The 19,458-nt window shown below is 47.2% G+C and overlaps 1 protein-coding gene across 1 annotated transcript; it reads left to right on the forward strand.

Moving 5' to 3' along the window:
* Nucleotides 1-9,078: 9,078 nt before the first annotated feature.
* Nucleotides 9,079-12,863, forward strand: prf1.8 (perforin 1.8). The gene is made up of 2 exons (XM_041883442.1): nucleotides 9,079-9,617; nucleotides 11,464-12,863. Exons 1-2 carry the CDS (start codon nucleotides 9,079-9,081, stop codon nucleotides 12,680-12,682), a joined length of 1,758 nt encoding a protein of 585 aa, XP_041739376.1. The 3' UTR covers nucleotides 12,683-12,863.
* The last annotated feature ends 6,595 nt before the right edge of the window (nucleotides 12,864-19,458 follow it).

The raw sequence follows: 19,458 nt of genomic DNA on the forward strand, positions 1-19,458 counted from the left end.
AGAACAGATACACTACCAGTCAAAAGATACACTACTGGTCAACACCTACTCATTCAAGGGTTTTTCTTTTTCTATATATTTACTATTTTCTATGTTGTATAATAATAGTGAAGACATCAAAACTATGAAATAGCACATATGGAATCATGTAGTAACCAAAATAGTGTTAAACAAATCTAAATATATTTTATATTTGAGATTCTTCAAATAGCCACCATTTGCCTTGATGACAGCTTTGCACACTCTTGGCATTCTCTCAACCAGCTTCACCTGGAATGCTTTTCCAACAGTCTTGAAGGAGTTCCCACATATGCTGAGCACTTGTTGGCTGATTTTCCTTCACTCTGCGGTCCAACTCATCCCAAACCATCTCAATTGGGTTGGGGTCGGGGGATTGTGGAGGCCAGGTCATCTGATGCAGCATTCCATCACTCTCCTTCTTGGTCAAATAGCCCTTACACAGCCTGGAGATGTGTTGGGTCATTGTCCTGTTGAAAAACTAAGTATAGTCCCACTAAGCCCAAACCAGATGGGATGGCGTATTACTGCAGAATACTGTGGTAGCCATGCTGGTTAAGTGTGCCTTGAATTCTAAATAAATCACAGACAGTGTCACCAGAAAAGCACCCCCACACCATAACACCTCCTCCTCCATGCTTTACGGTGGGAAATACACATGTGGAGATCATACTTTCACCCACATCGCGTCTCACAAAGACACAGAGGTTAGAACCAAAAATCTCAAATTTGGACTCCAGACCAAAGGACAAAATTCCACCGGTCTAATGTCCATTGCTCGTGTATCTTGGCCCAAGCAAGTCTCTTCTTATTATTGGTGTCCTTTAGTAGTGGTTTCTTTTTTGCAGCAATTCGACCATGAAGGCCTGATTCACACAGTCTCCTCTGAACAGTTGATGTTGAGATGTGTCTGTAAACTGAACTCTGTGAAGCATTTATTTGGGCTGCAATTTCTGAGGCTAGTAACTCTAATGAACTTATCCTCTGCAGGAGAGGTAACTCTGGGTCTTCCATTCCTGCGGCGGTCCTCATGAGAGCCAGTTTCATCATAGCGCTTGATGGTTTTTGCGACTGCACTTGAAAAAACATTAAAAGTTCTTGAAATGTTCCGTATTGGCTGACCTTCATGTCTTAAAGTAATGATGAACTGTCATTTCTCATTGCTTATTTGAGCTGTTCTTGCCATAATATGGACTTGGTCTTTTACCAAATAGGGATATCTTCTGTATACCCCCCATACCTTGTCACAACACAACTGATTGGCTCAAACACATTAATAAGGAAAGAAATTCCACAAATTAACATTTAAGAAGGCACACCTGTTAATTATAATAAATAATAATATGCCATTTAGCAGACGCTTTTATCCAAAGCGACTTACAGTCATGCGTGCATACATTTTTGTGTATGGGTGGTCCCGGGGATCGAACCCACTACCTTGGCGTTACAAGCGCCGTGCTCTACCAGCTGAGCTTAATTGAAATGCATTCCAGGTGACTACCTCATGAAGCTGGTTGAGAGAATGCTTAGAGTGTGCAAAGCTGTCATTTAAATTTACGTCATTTAGCAGACGCTCTTATCCAGAGCGACTTACAGGAGCAATTAGGGTTAAGTGCCTTGCTTAAGGGCACATCGACAGATTTTTCACCTAGTCGGCTCGGGGATTAGAACCAGCAACCTTTCAGTTACTGACACAACACTCTTACCCAGGCAAAGGGTGGCTATTTGAAGAATCTCAAATATAAAATATATTTTGATTTGTTTAACACTTTTTTGGTTACTACATGATTCCATATGTATTATTTCATAGTTTTGATTTCTTTACTATTATTCTACAATGTAGAAAATAGTAAAAATAAAGAAAAACCCTTGAATGAGTAGGTGTTCTAAAACTTTTGACCGGTAGTGTATGCAAACTCATTTGTTTAGTAACAACATATATGTTTTATGAATATCTCTGTACAAACACCCTCCATCATCCACTCATTACAGTATGCGCAACCCTTGTGGTGACACTGCATCCAGGAGGTTGTAAATGTCTTGTTTGTGTAAGGTCAATGCATTTTGATAGTCTATACATGAGAGTTTTCCTTTGCTATACTTTTCAATTTTGATAATGATAATAGAACTACATGCTGTTCATTTGTGCTTGCATTTTGCTCATTCTGTTAAAATGTGATTAAAAGGAAAACGGATGTCACGGTTTCGGCCGAGGCTGCCTCTCTTCCTTGCTCGGGCAGGCTTCGGCGTTCGTCGTCTCCGGAATACTAGCTGCCACCGTTGCATGTTTCTATGTTCGTTTGCTTCTGTCTGATTGTTGTTACACCTGTTATCGTTTAGTGTAATTAGTGTCCTATAAGTTCTCGTTGTGTTTGTCTAGTGTTGTGTGTGATTGTTTTCACTGTCGTGCGTTTTGCTGGACGTATTACTGTTTGCTCGGTTGAGCTGTTCTCCATTGTGTTGGAGTGTTTTGTCGCACCTGTGTAGTGCGCCCCTTTTGTTTTCGCCTGCGTGCGGAGTTTCGCCTTCGGGCTAGTTTGTGCGTTTCTCTTGTGGATATTTCACTAAAGTCTTTGGACTGTACTTCTGCGTCCTGCGCCTGATTCCACCACCACACCCACCTACAGCAACACTGACAGAATCACACACCTGCTCGAATGGAATCAGCAGGAGCCGCAGCAGCACAGGCGACGCTGGAGGACAGGGGTCCGCGAGCAGAATGACCAGATCCTGCGGATGGGGTCCGCCCTGCAGGAGGTGATCACCACCATCCGAGGCTGGGAGACCCGAGGGACACCTCCACCACCATCTTCCCTGCCCTCACCATCGGCAAGTCAGCCCATTCCCGCTCCGGAACCCAGAGGAGTTCGACTCTCGCTCCCGAGGGCCTACGATGGGACCGCTGCCGGGTGTCAGGATTCCTTCTCCAGGTGGAGCTTTACCTGGCCACCGTGCACCCGGCGCCCTCGGGACACGAGAGCGTGTCCGCCCTGATCTCCTGCCTTTCCAGCAAGGCGTTGGAATGGGCCAACGCAGAGTGGAGGAGAATAGACGCTACCACCATCACGTACGACGAGTTCTCCCGCCGCTTCAGGGCGGTGTTTGACCATCCCCGGAGGGGAAAGCGGCGGGGGAGCGTCTGTTCTGCCTCCCGGCAGGGGAAGAGGAGTGCCCAGGAGTTCGCCTTGGAAATTCCGTACTCTAGCGGCGGATGCAGGGTGGAATGAGCGGGCCCTCATCGATCACTACCGATGTAGTCTACGTGAGGACGTCCGTGGGAGCTGGCCTGTAGGGACACCAGCCTCTCGTTCGACCAGTTGGTCGACATGTCCATCAGGCTGGATACCCTGCTAGCTACCCGCGGACGTCCCGAGGGGGGTCCGTCCATTTCACCCTCCAGCGCCTCCGAGCCGTGCCCCATGGAGCTCGGGGGCGCTGGCACTAGAGAGAGGAGGGGTCGGATTACGAGGGGGTCCATCTCCTGCACCAACTGTGGCCGGGGAGGACACACCGCGGCTAGGTGCTGGGGATGGCCTCCTAGGGGAGAAGACGACAGGTCCCGCACTGGGGAGTCCTTCCAGGTGATTAGGCGCCCCACTCACCCAGAGCTCTCTGTTGCACACTTCTGTATACCTGTGCGTTTTCCACAGGTAGCACCTCATTCCCAGCATAAGGCGCTGGTAGATTCAGGCGCGGCTGGGAATTTTGTTGATAAGAAATTTTGTTTAGCCTTAGGGATTCCCCTTCTCTCTGTTGACGTCCCCTTCCCCGTTCATGCCCTAGATAGCCGTCCGTTGGGTGTGGGCTTGATCAGGGAGGTCACGGCGCCACTTAGGATGTGTGCACAGGGGGGTCATCAGGAGATGATCCAGCTATTTCTGATCGACTCGCCTGCGTATCCGGTGGTGCTGGGCATGCCCTGGTTGAGTACCCATAACCCATCTATTTCGTGGCAGGAGAGGGCTCTGATGGAGTGGTCTGCCCAGTGTGTGGGTCGATGTTTAGGCGTTTCCGTAGGGGCTACCTCGGTGGAGAGTCCAAACCAGGTGCCCGCATTGCACGTTCCCCCTGAGTATGGGGATTTGGCTATTGTGTTCAGTAAGTCGAGGGCGACGCAGTTGCCTCCCCCATAGGCAGGGAGATTGTGCGATAGACCTCCAGGCAGGAGCTGTGCTCCCACGGAGCCATGTGTATCCTCTGTCTCAGGAGGAGAAGAGAGCTATGGAGACTTACATAGACGAATCTCTGAGACAAGGATACATACGGCCCTCCACTTCCCCTGCGTCCTCGAGTTTCTTTTTGTGAAGAAAAAGGATGGTGGGTTACGCCGTGCATTGATTACCGTGGTCTCAATCAGATCACGGTGAAGTACAGTTATCCACTCCCGCTGATTGCGACCATGACGGAGTCATTGCACGGGGCGCGTTTCTTCACTAAATTAGATCTCAGGAGCGCGCATAACTTGGTGCGCATTAGGGGACGATGAATGGAAGACAGCCTTTAGTACCACCTCGGGCCATTACGAGTATCTTGTCATGCCATACGGGTTGATGAACGCTCCTTCAGTTTTCCAATCATTCGTGGATGAGATCTTCAGGGACATGCAGGGGCAGGGGGTGGTCGTGTACATAGATGACATTCTCGTGTACTCGCCTACCCGAGTCGAGCATGTGGCCCTGGTGCGCCGAGTGTTGCGGAGGCTGTTGGAGCACGACCTGTATGTCAAGGCAGAGAAGTGTCTGTTTTTCCAGGAGTCGGTCTCCTTTTTGGTTTATCAGTTGTCTGCGTCAGGGGTGAAGATGGAGGTAGACCGGGTGTCAGCCGTGCGTAATTGGCAAACGCCAACCACTGTGAAGGAGGTGCAGCAGTTTTTGGGGTTTGCGAATTACTACCGGAGGTTTATCCGGGGTTTTGGACAGGTGGCAGCTCCCATAACGTCTCTTTTGAAGGGGGGTCCGGTGCGTCTGCAGTGGTCAGCCGAGGCGGACAGGGCGTTTGGGAGGCTGAAGGACCTGTTTACCTCGGCCCCGGTGCTGGCGCATCCGGATCCCTCTTTACCATTTCAGGTAGAGGTGGACGCGTCAGAGGCCGGTATAGGAGCCGTGCTTTCGCAACGGTCCGGCGCGCCACCTAAACTCCGCCCCTGTGCTTTTTATTCCAAGAAGCTCAGTCCGGCGGAGCGAAACTATGACGTAGGGGACAGGGAGCTGTTAGCTGTGGTACAGGCCCTAAAGGTGTGGAGGCACTGGCTCGAGGGGGCTCAACACCCTTTCCTCATTTTGACGGACCACCGTAACCTGGAGTACATCCGGGCAGCGAGGAGGCTGAACCCTCGCCAGGCGAGGTGGAATATGTTTTTGACCCGGTTCACATTTAAGATCACGTACATCCCTGGGTCACAGAACGGTAAGGCAGACGCACTGTCTCGGCGGTATGACACGGAGGAGAGGTCCGTGGAGCCCACTCCCATACTGCCGGAGTCTTGTCTGGTGGCACCGGTAGTGTGGGAGGTCGATGCTGAACTCGAGCGGGCGTTACGCACTGACCCTAGTCCACCTCAATGCCCGGAGGGTCGGAAGTACGTTCCGCTCGAGGTTCGGGATCGATTGATCTATTGGGCTCACACGTCACCCTCCTCTGGACACCCTGGTATCGGCCGGACAGTGCACTGTCTTAGTGCCAAGTACTGGTGGCCCACGTTGGCGAGGGATGTGAGGGTATGTTTCCTCCTGCTCGGTGTGCGCCCAGTGTAAGGCGCCTAGACATCTGCCTAGGGGTAAGTTACTGCCCCTGCCCGTTCCACAACGACCATGGTCTCACCTCTTGGTGGATTTCCTCACTGACCTTCCTCCTTCACAGGGGAATACCACTATACTGGTCGTTGTGGACCGGTTTTCTAAGGCCTGTCGTTTGCTCCCTATGCCGGGCCTTCCTACTGCCCTGTAAACTGCCGAAGCACTATTCACCCATGTGTTCCGGCACTACGGGGTACCCGAGGATATTGTGTCTGATCGAGGTCCCCAATTTACCTCCAGAGTCTGGAGAGCTTTTATGGAGCGGTTGGGGGTCTCGGTGAGCCTCACCTCGGGTTACCACCCGAAGAGTAATGGGCAGGTGGAACGTGTGAACCAGGATGTGGGTAGGTTTCTTAGAACATACTGCCAGGACCGGCCGGAGGAGTGGGCAAGGTACGTTCCCTGGGCCGAAATGGCCCAGAATTCCCTACGCAATTCCTCCACTAACCTAACCCCTTTCCAATGTGTGTTAGGTTACCAGCCGGTTCTGGCACCTTGGCAGCAGAGCCAGATCGAGGCTCCTGCGGTGGATGAGTGGGTGCGGCGCTTGGAGGAGACATGGAACGCTGCACACGTCCACCTGCAGCGGGCCCTCCGTCGTCATAAGGCGAGCGCCGATCTCCACCGCAGTGAGGGACCGGTGTACGCACCTGGTGATCGAGTCTGGCTCTCTACCAGAAACCTGCCCCTCCGCCTGCCCTGTTGGAAACTGGGTCGGCGGTTTGTAGGGCCATTTAAAGTCCTGAGAAGATTGAACGAGGTGTGTTACAAATTACAACTACCTGTTGAGTATAAAAGTATTAACCCCTCGTTCCATGTGTCTCTTCTCAGGCCGGTGGTAGCTGGCCCACTCCAAGAAAGTGAGATCAGGGAGACTCCTCCGCCCCCATTGGACATCGAGGGGCACCGGCGTACTCCGTGCGGTCCATCTTGGATTCGAGACGTCGGATGGGGGGTCTCCAATATCTAGTGGAGTGGGAGGGGTACGGCCCGGAGGAACGGTGCTGGGTGCCGAGGAGAGACATTTTGGACCCGTCTCTCCTGACGGAATTCCATCGTGGGCACCCGACGCACCCTGCTCCGCGTCCTCCTGGTCGTCCCCGAGGCCGAGTCGGCGCACGTCTGGAGCCGCGCGTCAAGGGGGGTACTGTCACGGTTTCGGCCGAGGCTGCCTCTCTTCCTTGCTCGGGCAGGCTTCGGCGTTCGCTGTCTCCGGAATACTAGCTGCCACCGTTGCATGTTTCTATGTTCGTTTGCTTTTGTCTGATTGTTGTTACACCTGTTATCGTTTAGTGTAATTAGTGTCCTATAATTTCTCGTTGTGTTTGTCTAGTGTTGTGTGTGATTGTTTTCACTGTCGTGCGTTTTGCTGGACGTATTACTGTTTGCTCGGTTGAGCTGTTCTCCATTGTGTTGGAGTGTTTTGTCGCACCTGTGTAGTGCGCCCCTTTTGTTTTCGCCTGCGTGCGGAGTTTCGCCTTCGGGCTAGTTTGTGCGTTTCTCTTGTGGATATTTCACTAAAGTCTTTGGACTGTACTTCTGCGTCCTGCGCCTGATTCCACCACCACACCCACCTACAGCAACACTGACAACGGATGTACAGGGATGATATAAGCTGAATGGTATTGTTGGAGCTAAGAGAATTTACTTGAATTTGTAGACAGGTGAACACTCATTGAAGATAAACCTGTGTTGGGCGTTAGTGCTACAATGGTTTAAATTAAAGGGAAAGGGTAATGTACTCTGAAAGACTAATTGTCCATTCTTGGCTGCAAAATTAAAAAATAAAAACATGGATTCTTTCCTGTAATCTTGTTTTCACCATGTTGAAGACTTAGATCATCCTAAATAGACATTTAATAAAGTATTGGGAGGTAAATATGTTACTGTACTGTCATCGTGACTTAAAGTTTAAACTAGTAGTCTTAGTGGTAGTAGTTTATCCTGTGGGAGAATGTTGATAGACCTTATATCATTTGGAATTGTAATAGGAAATGTGTAGTAGCTACACTACAGTATTCGTCATGCACACAAGCTGTACTCACCGCACCTGTGCTCTGACTGAACAAATAATGGAACCGCTTAGCTACACTGCTAACCTCATGTGATGATATGTCAACTTTTACATTATGAATATGGATGGGCCATCATCAAATGTAAGTGGCTGCATATATTTTCAAACCATTGCATATTTCTAAATGCTGGATGTGGCCTGGCCAGGCTAGACTATAGGCCTACATACAGTATCATCACACAATCGCTAATCATTAGTCGAGCCCTAAGATAAACATATTTTTGCCCCCTCAGTTTTTGAGCTTGCCCTCCCCCACTTCCCCTCAGCAACCAGTACAGTTTCCATCTCTGCCCTGTGTGGCTGTAGTGGTTTATTTTGCAACATGAAAAAAACCCTGTGCAACATCCATGCACCCACAGGGTCACACTGCTGTCCAAGCTGTCTCACGAAGCGCTCTCTACCAGTAACGGTGGCTGTGGTGAGGGTAAAGTGTGAGAAGTGTGTGTGTGTGAATGACTCACAAAGATTTGTTAGATAAAAAAATGACAGAGCAAGAACATCATTGAAGATACTACTGTCCAAGTAAAATGAAACTATGTATTTTCAATCATTTGAAATCATCCTCACATATTTTTACTCGAAACAGAACCATATCTTGCATAACCCAACTCCTAAAACTCATAGTTTTTGCATTCTAATGCTAAAGCCACCAACTGACTTGTCACAAAATTACTACATAGAGGAGAATGTGCTTCTTCTCTTTTGTTGCGTTGAAATGTGGGATATGCCACTACATATTCTGTGAAAATGACCAACAACAAAAAAAAACTCAAGCCACCCAGCAGTGTATTTAAAGGCTCTTATCTCTGTCTTCGTTTTACATCTCCAAGAGAAAGAGCACATGGTATGATATGAAGTCTCAAACTTGATACATTTTATCTTTTGATCTCTAGGTATATTGTCCTATTTCTTAAAACTTTATTTCATGTTCACTGTACTGTAATTGATAAGTACTTAGTACTTACAACAGCAATACATTTCACTGATCAAATGGATCAGTAAAACAACACATTTACTCGTAAATTACCATTACAAGCTCACTACAGTGTGTGGTGGCAGGTAGCCTAGCGGTTAAGAGCATTGAGCCAGTAACCGAAAGGTTGCTGGTTCAGAGCTGACGCTGACTTGGCGAAAAATCTGTGGATGTCCCCTTGACCAAATATGATCCCTTTTTTTTCTATGAAGAGGGTGATGAAGGAGCTGTGGATACTTCTACTGATCTGCTGGGCAGGCACACTCCAGTGCCTGGCAGGGAGTTTGAGGGGAAAGATTCCTGGCACGCCACAGGAATGTGAGCAGGCCGAGTTTGTCCCTGGTTACAATCTGGCAGGGGAAGGTTTCGACATTGTGAAGATGCAGCGAAAAAGTTATTATGTGATCGACATGGAAAATTGGAAGAGGGAGGGAGACACTTGCGAGTTAGTTGTAAATCTCTATTTGGATGGAGCAAAGCAGAAGCTTCCAGCAGCCATGGCACACTGGAGAGCCCTCACCAACTGCAAGCGGGAGGTCTCAAGCAGCATCTATGAATCCAGTGAGTCCCTCATCAATACCACAACTTCAGCTGTGACTAACAACTGGAAACTTGGCCTGGACCTTGCGATGAATGAAGTAAAGTTTAAGACAATCATTGGAGGGACACATTCCAGAGAAGCAACATATGCCATTGCAAAGTCGAAGCAGGACAGATATAGTTTTACCAGGCATGAAGTCCATTGTAGCATCTACAGGTGAGGCACTCAACTTTAGTAACTAAACTCAAAGATTCTTAAAGAGACTCTAATATGAGGCTAATACAGTGGGGGAAAAAAGTATTTAGTCAACCACCAATTGTGCAAGTTCTCCCACTTAAAAAGATGAGAGAGGCCTGTAATTTTCATCATATGTACATGTCAACTATGACAGACAAATTGAGGAAAAAAAATCCAATTTTTTTCTCCAGAAAATCACATTGTAGGATTTTTTATGAATTTATTTGCAAATTATGATGGAAAATAAGTATTTGGTCAATAACAAAAGTTTCTCAATACTTTGTTATATACCCTTTGTTGGCAATGACACAGGTCAAACGTTTTCTGTAAGTCTTCACAAGGTTTTCACACACTGTTGCTGGTATTTTGGCCCATTCCTCCATGCAGATCTCCTCTAGAGCAGTGATGTTTTGGGGCTGTCGCTGGGCAACACGGACTTTCAACTCCCTCCAAAGATTTTCTATGGGGTTGAGATCTGGAGACTGGCTAGGCCACTCCAGGACCTTCAAATGCTTCTTACGAAGCCACTCCTTCGTTGCCCGGGCGGTGTGTTTGGGATCATTGTCATGCTGAAAGACCCAGCCACGTTTCATCTTCAATGCCCTTGCTGATGGAAGGAGGTTTTCACTCAAAATCTCACGATACATGACCCCATTCATTCTTTCCTTTACACGGATCAGTCGTCCTGGTCCCTTTGCAGAAAAACATCCCCAAAGCATGATGTTTCCACCCCCATGCTTCACAGTAGGTATGGTGTTCTTTGGATGCAACTCAGCATTCTTTGTCCTCCAAACACAACGAGTTGAGTTTTTACCAAAAAGTTATATTTTGGTTTCATCTGACCATATGACATTCTCCCCAATCCTCTTCTGGATCATCCAAATGCACTCTAGCAAACTTCAGACGGGCCTGGACATGTACTGGCTTAAGCAGGGGGACACGTCTGGCACTGCAGGATTTGAGTCCCTGGCGGCGTAGTGTGTTACTGATGGTAGGCTTTGTTACTTTGGTCCCAGCTCTCTGCAGGTCATTCACTAGGTCCCCCCGTGTGGTTCTGGGATTTTTGCTCACCGTTCTTGTGATCATTTTGACCCCACGGGATGAGATCTTGCGTGGAGCCCCAGATCGACGGAGATTATCAGTGGTCTTGTATGTCTTCCATTTCCTAATAATTGCTCCCACAGTTGATTTCTTCAAACCAAGCTGCTTACCTATTGCAGATTCAGTCTTCCCAGCCTGGTGCAGGTCTACAATTTTGTTTCTGGTGTCCTTTGACAGCTCTTTGGTCTTGGCCATAGTGTAGTTTGGAGTGTGACTGTTTCAGGTTGTGGACAGGTGTCTTTTATACTGATAACAAGTTCAAACAGGTGCCATTAATACAGGTAACGAGTGGAGGACAGAGGAGCCTCTTAAAGAAGAAGTTACAGGTCTGTGAGAGCCAGAAATCTTGCTTGTTTGTAGGTGACCAAATACTTATTTTCCACCATAATTTGCAAATAAATTCATAAAAAATCCTACAATGTGATTTTCTGGATTTTTTTCCCTCAATTTGTCTGTCATAGTTGACGTGTACCTATGATGAAAATTACAGGCCTCTCTCATCTTTTTAAGTGGGAGAACTTGCACAATTGGTGGCTGACTAAATACTTTTTTACCCACTGTATAATGCTTTTCATGAATATTGTGTAGCCATTGCATGGTCATGGGTTCACATACAATACCATCACATGCATACCAATTGTGTTCAACTTAACTGCTATTAAAGACTAAGATAATACCCATTATTGCTAAATGTTAACCAAACCATTGTCACTTTTTTCCTCAGATATAGCCTGGTCGAAGATCCTCCTCTTCACAAACAATTTCTGAATTCGCTGAAGAAGCTCCCCACTGTTTATGACCTCAATTCTAAGCCAGCCTATAAAATCCTGATAGACACGTATGGCACTCATTTCACCTCTCAAGTCAACCTGGGAGGGAAAGTGAGCGCTATAACTTCCATCAAGTCTTGTCAGGCGACTATGAACGGACTGACAGACACTGCAGTGAAGGACTGTCTGGATGTCGAGGCCTCCTTGTCATATAAATTCAGCGCTAGTTTGACCGCCGAGCTTCATTACTGTAATGAAATAAAGAAGAAACTTGGCACCAACCAAAGTTTCAGCAGAATGTTCAGTGACCGCCACTCTGAAATTAAAGGAGGGGCAGTAAATGGAGGCGACCTGCTGTTCTCAGGTGGGTTGGACGCAAATGCCTACAAAGACTGGCTGGAGTCCTTGAAAACAATCCCTGACGTGGTGCACTACTCCCTTAAGCCCCTTCACTTCCTGTTGAAAAGTGGACATCCTGCTCTACCTGGGCTGAAGAAAGCAGTGGAGGAGTACATCCTGGAAAACGCCCTGATAATGAAATGCTCAGAGTCCTGTCAGATTGGTACGAGGACCAGCCCAAGGGATCACTGTGCCTGTGTCTGCAACAGTGATCAGAGCATCAAGTCCAACTGTTGCCCTGCTGGGAAAGGCCTGGCCAGGCTGCAAGTCTATGGTTTGAGAGCAAAGGGCCTATACGGGGACATCTCAACCGAAACGGATGGCTTTGTTGAGATCTCATATGATAAACAAGTCAAAATCACTGAGGTGATCAAAGACGACGACAATCCCGTTTGGCCAGCAAGCTTTGAATTCGGACCCATCCATATCAACTTTGCCACCAAACTCACTTTCAAGGTGTATGACACAGACAAAGTTTGGAACAAAGATGTCCTGGGTGAATGTTCCTTTGATCTGCGTAGAGGAAATGTGAGTGACGTCTGTGTGTTCCAATCTGGCACATTCTTCTTCTCCTATACGGTGCAATGTGCTCCCAGCCTTGGAGGCTCTCGCTGTGAAGAGTACATCCCCTCTCCTATGAGCGCCTCCCTGGCCAAGGTCTTCCACTCCAGAAATGGCATGCTGGCTGGGGAGAAGTGTCGACTTGAGTTGGGCAGGAATCACACCAATGATGCAGTTGACAAGTTTGGCTTAAAGAGATGTCATGGTGAATAAGGGATGAGGTGATCGACGAGTTGGTGACTGCTTCGCATTGCATAGTTCAGCATTTCAGACGGTCCCTTTGGCCAAAGGCATGATCATGGTTAGATGATTAATGTGAAATTCAACTAGATTGAAATTATTATGTGTCATGTGTTTCTGTTTGATCTGTGACATTGATAGTATGAGGAATTTACTTTGCACTGGTTTCTTTTTTGCATTAAAGCACTGACAAAGACAAAATATAATGTTTCAGTTTTTTCTTTGTTCAAAGCATAATATAATTATAATTGCATGGGATTTGCTTTACAATTTTGACGTGACAGATATTGTGAAAAACAATTTTTTTATCAGCTCATCTTGTATCAGTTCAAATCATTTTCCAAAAAATAATTCCCAATAATTACATCTAAGGCTTTTGCTAGAGCTCGTTTGTTATCATGCTGAGCTTATCAGATATTAAAACAATGAAAGATGACATGTAACTCATGACATGACAAACCAGTCTTGCTATATATACAGCTCTGGAAAAAATTAAGAGACCACTGCAAATTATGACAGCCATTCCATTCCAGTGTCTGTTGAATTCCAACACAGGCACACCTCAGTCTACTGAATTAGGTACTGATTAGGTGATCACATGAACCAAATCTTATTTAACGAGGAAAAGTATAAAAACCGCTGCTGTGGTCATCACTATCCTCTTGCAATAGGACCAGCTGGATGGCAAAAATCATACAATGTGATTTTCTGGATTTGTGTTTTAGATTCCGTCTCTCACAGTTGAAGTGTACCTATGATAACAATTACAGACCTCTACATGCTTTGTAAGTAGGAAAACCTGCAAAATCGTCAGTGTATCAAATACTTGTTCTCCCCACTGTATGTGTATATGTATGTATGTGTATGTATATGTGTGTATATATATATTTGCGGTGGAAAAAACATATGGGGGATTGGAAGTGATGCAAACAATTACATTGATGGAAGTTACAATCTATCTGCAATATTAAAGCTGATCTACCCCCTAAAAAGAAAAGAAAAGAAGAACAAAAAAATGTCCTACCTCACTAATGCTCTTGTGGCTGAATGTAAGCAAATCCCCGCAGCAATGTTCCAACATCTAGTGTAAAGCCTTCCCAGAAGATTGGAGGCTGTTATAGCAGCAAAGGGGGGTACCAACTCCATATTAATGCCCGTGATTTTGGAATGAGCAGGTGTCCACATAATTTTGGCCAGTGTATCTCTAGTGCCTAGTTGCCACTGGAAAAACTTCAGCCTAACTGGCAGGGTGGTTAGGACTAGCCACTAGTTCACCTTTTGAGCTATTTATGTATTGATGGTTAGAGTTACAGTCTGACCCCTTAATCCTAATTTTTTGGGGATGTCTGTATAAGGACTGAAATGAAAGAAAATGTAATAAATTGCAAAGTAAGCTTAGCGTTGTTGAGCTGTTGATATTGATGCAGATATATAAAAATATACAGGATGCACAGTGCATTCGGAAAGTATTCAGACCCCTTGACTTTTTCCACATTTTGTTATGTTACAGCCTTATTTTAAAATTGATTAAATAAACATTTTCCTTATCAATCTACACACAAAACCCCATCATGACCAAGTGAAAACTGGTTTTTAGACATTTTTGCAAATGTATTAAAAATAAAAAACAGAAATACCTTATTTACATAAGTATTCAGACCCTTTGCTATGAGACTCGAAATTGAGCTCAGGTGCATCCTGTTTCCATTGATCATCCTTGAGATGTTTCTACAACTTGATTTAAAGTCCACCTGTGGTAAATTAAATTGATTGGACATGATTTGGAAAGGCACACACCTGTCTATATAAGGTCCCAGAGTTGACAGTGCATGTCAGAGCAAGAACCAAGCCATGATGTCGAAGGAATTGTCCGTAGAGCCTTCTGCAGCATTGAAGGTCACCAAGAACACAGTGGCCTCCATCATTCTTAAATGGAAGAAGTTTGGAACCACCAAGACTCTTCCTAGAGCTGGTCGCCCAGCCAAACTGAGCAATCGGGGGAGAAGGGCCTTGGTCAGGGAGGTGACCAAGAACCCGATGGTCACTCTGACAGAGCTCCAGAGTTCCTCTGTGGAGATGGGAGAACCTTCCAGATGGACAACCATCTCTGCAGCACTCCACCAATCAGGCCTTTATGGTAGAGTGGCCCAGACGGAAGCCAATCCTCAGTAAAAGACACATGGCAGCCAAAAGGCACCTAAAGGACTGTCAGCGAATGCCAAGCGTCTGAATGCCAAGCGTCACGTCTGGAGGAAACCTGGCACCATCCCTACGGTGACGCATGGTGGTGGCAGCATCATGCTGTGGGGATGTTTTTCAGCGGCAGGGACGGGGAGACTAGTCAGGATCGAGGGAAAGATGAACGGAGCAAAGTACAGAGAGATCCTTGATGAAAACCTGCTCCAAAGCCTCAGACTGGGGCGAAGGTTCACCTTCCAACAGGACAATGACCCTAAGCATACAGCAAAGACAACGCAGGAGTGGTTTCGGGACAAGTCTCTGAATGTCATTGAGTGGCCCAGCCAGAGCCCAGACTTGAACACGATCGAACATCTCTGGAGAGACCTGAAAATAGCTGTGCAGCGACGCTCCCCATCCAACCTGACAGAGCTTGAGAGGATCTGTAGAGAAGAATCTGAGAAACTCCCCAAATACAGGTGTGCCAATCTTGTAGTGTCATACACAAGAGGACTCGAGGCTGTAATCGCTGCCAAAGGTGCTAAAACAAAGTACTGAGTAAAGGGTCTGAATACTTATGTAAATGTGATATTTCAGTTATTTTTAATAAATTAGCTAGAATTTCTATTATGGGGTATTGTGTGTATTTTTATTTAACCTTTATTTAACTAGGCAAGGCAGTTAAGAACAAATTCGTATTTACAATGACGGCCTACACCTGCCAAACCCGGATGATGCTGGGCCAATTGTGCGCCGCCCTATGGGACTCCCAATCACGGTCGGTTGTGATACAGCCTGGAATCGAACCAGGGGGTCTGTAGTGACGCCTTAAGCACTGAGATGCAGTGCCTTAGACTGCTGTGCCACTCGGGAGCCCTGTAGATTGATGAGGGGGGAAAAAAACAATTTAATCAATTTTAGAAAAAGGCTGTAACGTAACAAAATGTGGAAAAAGTCAAGGGGTCTGAATACTTTCCGAATGCACTGTTACAGTGCATCAAGGATAACTGCCAGCATTTTAAATCTTCCTAATCTTACCTTCTGGTTACTTTACAAATTGAGCGCTGAAGGACGATGCATCGCCCACAGTCTTTGAAATGGTCCCGTAGCCAGGAGGAAGAAGAGGGGGGGAAACTCCTAGAGGAAAGGGCAAACAGATTGTCATAAGCCTACAGACTAAGTAAGAAAACTGAACAATCAAAAATGTGTTAATCGTGTATGGATATGGAAGTACAGTGTCCGGTGTGATTGTAGTATACACTTTATGATTATAAACTAAGAGTCGCTATTGTACATGTAGCGCAGAGCTGTGATGCGTGATAATAGCAATCTTCCCTTTTTTCGGAGGTCCTGCTCTCTGAAAGTGGAACAAGACAGCCAGAATGGCGCACAACAAGAAACTGAAGACTAAAATATAGGTAGTGGAGAACAAGTTCATTGCTCTGAGACCCCCAATCGGGAACCGAATAACCAGATGGAGCAGGGCAAAGCACAGTCCCTCCCTCCCGGGAATATCTGCGCCGACTGTCGAAACACCACAGAGTCCCTCTCAACACCCATCAGGCGCTTCACCCGGAGACACTCCTGGCTCGCCATCCTCTCCCCGTCCTCATTCCCCATCGCAATACATGTTGCGCCTCCCTCCACCTCCCGGCTTCTACCTGCCCAAGGAACACAACTATGCTCAGCACTGCCCCCTGTTGTGGTGGAAGCGTTATGACAGGGCCATCGACAGCCTGGAAAAGTTCCTGCGGCTGCTCAGTATGGCCAGGCGGAAGGAGAACCGGCTGCAGCATGTGCTCCTGCGCCTCAGAGAAACTCGTCTGAAACACACCCTGCTTCGCTCATGGGACAGAGCTAAGGGCAGGGGAGGGGAGGTCGAATTCAGGGATTGGCGAGGAGATGGAGATAGGGCAGGAGGAGGTGCCAACCTGGCCGAGCCAGAGGAGACTGAGATGGATTTAGTGCCAGAGGACATGGGGCTATTTGAAGACAGACCTGGGGAACCGAATTACTGGGACTGACTCCAGAGACTAAAGCTGGGTTAGAAGAGGAGGGGGGGAGGCGATGGGGTTAAAGTATCCAGGGGAAGCTCTTGGATAAGAAAAGGTGGACAGGGAACTGTGGATGATGGCCCTTGGAGCTCTTGCGTTGATGAGAGGGACAGAGAGGGTCGAAGAGGAAGATACATTCCGAAGAAGGCTTGAGGTCAAAAGATTGGAGAGGCCACAACATATGCAGGAGTGCCACAGGAAAGCTAAGAAAACTACTACTATCACTGTGGCGTGTCTGAGAGTGGTGGAGATGTGCTGGTAGTCAAGGTGGCGCTGCCACCTGAGAAAGGGGTGAAAGCTGGCATGGAACTTCACTGCAACCCTCAGCTGTCCAATCCCCTGTTGCAAACACAATCACATGTGGACCTCCAGCAGATACAGGCACAGCCCTCGGGCAGAACAGCACTGCAGGATAACCCACAGCCGGGTTCAGTTCCTGCAGCCTGGCCCAGCCTCCCAGCAGGGGCTACTCCTCACAGACCTGATCTCCATAGAAGCAGAGCAAGCGGACAGCCAGCAGAAGGAGGTGCAGGTGTTCTGGATGCAGGAGGGCCAACTGCTCTTAGTGCCTGTACCCCCCGAAGACTGGCTAAAGAGCACAGTTGGGATGGAGGGAGTGGCAGAAGAGGTGGGAGCACAAACCATATTGGTGTCAGAGGTGAGATTTCCCAGAGACTTGGTGGAGGAGAAGGGGCTGTGCTTAGAGGGTAGGGGTAGAGGGCTGAGGCTTATATTACCCACTGATGGACAGGGAGGCCATGACTCTGACATCAGGACTACTGTGGTGACCGGTGATGTGAGGGAGAGCTTAAAATAACTATTTGAGGGGTTTCAGCTCCAGCTTAGCAGTGAGTTTGTTGACTGAAGGCTGTATCACATTAAAGGGCCAAAGGGTGGAAGCCTTTATGTAGAGAGTGCAAAGGTGTCCGCATACTGTTGTGTTTTATGTACTAAGATGGTGGTATGTTAACTTGTAACTTAATCAGATGGAAAAGTCAAGAGGAGCCATTTAGCAGGACAAATACACTGCTCAAAAAAATTAAGGGAACACTTAAACAACACATCCTAGATCTGAATGAATGAAATAATCTTATTAAATACTTTTTTCTTTACATAGTTGAATATGCTGACAACAAAATCACACAAAAATTATCAATGGAAATCAAATTTATCAACCCATGGAGGTCTGGATTTGGAGTCACCCTCAAAATTAAAGTGGAAAACCACACTACAGGCTGATCCAACTTTGATGTAATGTCCTTAAAACAAGTCAAAATGAGGCTCAGTAGTGTGTGTGGCCTCCACGTGCCTGTATGACCTCCCTACAACGCCTGGGCATGCTCCTGATGAGGTGGCGGATGGTCTCCTGAGGGATCTCCTCCCAGACCTGGACTAAAGCATCCGCTAACTCCTGGACAGTCTGTGGTGCAACGTGGCATTGGTGGATGGAGCGAGACATGATGTCCCAGATGTGCTCAATTGGATTCAGGTCTGGGGAACAGGCGGGCCAGTCCATAGCATCAATGCCTTCCTCTTGCAGGAACTGCTGACACACTCCAGCCACATGAGGTCTAGCATTGTCTTGCATTAGGAGGAACCCAGGGCCAACCACACCAGCATATGGTCTCACAAGGGGTCTGAGGATCTCATCTCGGTACCTAATGGCAGTCAGGCTACCTCTGGCGAGCACATGGAGGGCTGTGCGGCCCCCCAAAGAAATGCCACCCCACACCATGACTGACCCACCGCCAAACCGGTCATGCTGGAGGATGTTGCAGGCAGCAGAACGTTCTCCACGGCGTCTCCAGACTCTGTCACGTCTGTCACATGTGCTCAGTGTGAACCTGCTTTCATCTGTGAAGAGCACAGGGCGCCAGTGGCGAATTTGCCAATCTTGGTGTTCTCTGGCAAATGCCAAACGTCCTGCACGGTGTTGGGCTGTAAGCACAACCCCCACCTGTGGACGTCGGGCCCTCATACCACCCTCATGGAGTCTGTTTCTGACCGTTTGAGCAGACACATGCACATTTGTGGCCTGCTGGAGGTCATTTTGCAGGGCTCTGGCAGTGCTCCTCCTGCTCCTCCTTGCACAAAGGTGGAGGTACAGTGGGGAGAACAAGTATTTGATACACTGCCGATTTTGCAAGTTTTCCTACTTACAAAGCATGTAGAGGTCTGTAATTTTTATCATAGGTACACTTCAACTGTGGGAGACGGAATCTAAAACAAAAATCCAGAAAATCACATTGTATGATTTTTAAGTAATTAATTTGCATGTTATTGCATGACATAAGTATTTGATACATCACAAAAGCAGAACGTAATATTTGGTACAGAAACCTTTGTTTGCAATTACAGAGATCATACGTTTCCTGTAGGTCTTGACCAGGTTTGCACACACTGCAGCAGGGATTTTGGCCCACTCCTCCATACAGACCTTCTCCAGATCCTTCAGGTTTCGGGGCTGTCACTGGGCAATACAGACTTTCAGCTCCCTCCAAAGATTTTCTATTGGGT

Source organism: Coregonus clupeaformis, chromosome 8, assembly GCF_020615455.1.
Source record: "Coregonus clupeaformis isolate EN_2021a chromosome 8, ASM2061545v1, whole genome shotgun sequence".
NCBI lineage: Eukaryota > Metazoa > Chordata > Actinopteri > Salmoniformes > Salmonidae > Coregonus > Coregonus clupeaformis.

What these genes read in the sequence shown, in the direction of transcription:
- prf1.8 (XM_041883442.1), top strand. Translation starts at nt 9,079, where the DNA reads ATGAAGGAGCTGTGGATACTTCTACTGATCTGCTGGGCAGGCACACTC. An exon ending in GTCCATTGTAGCATCTACAG is followed by an intron (nt 9,618 to 11,463) that starts GTGAGGCACTCA and finishes TTTTTTCCTCAG; the next exon opens with ATATAGCCTGGTCGAAGATC.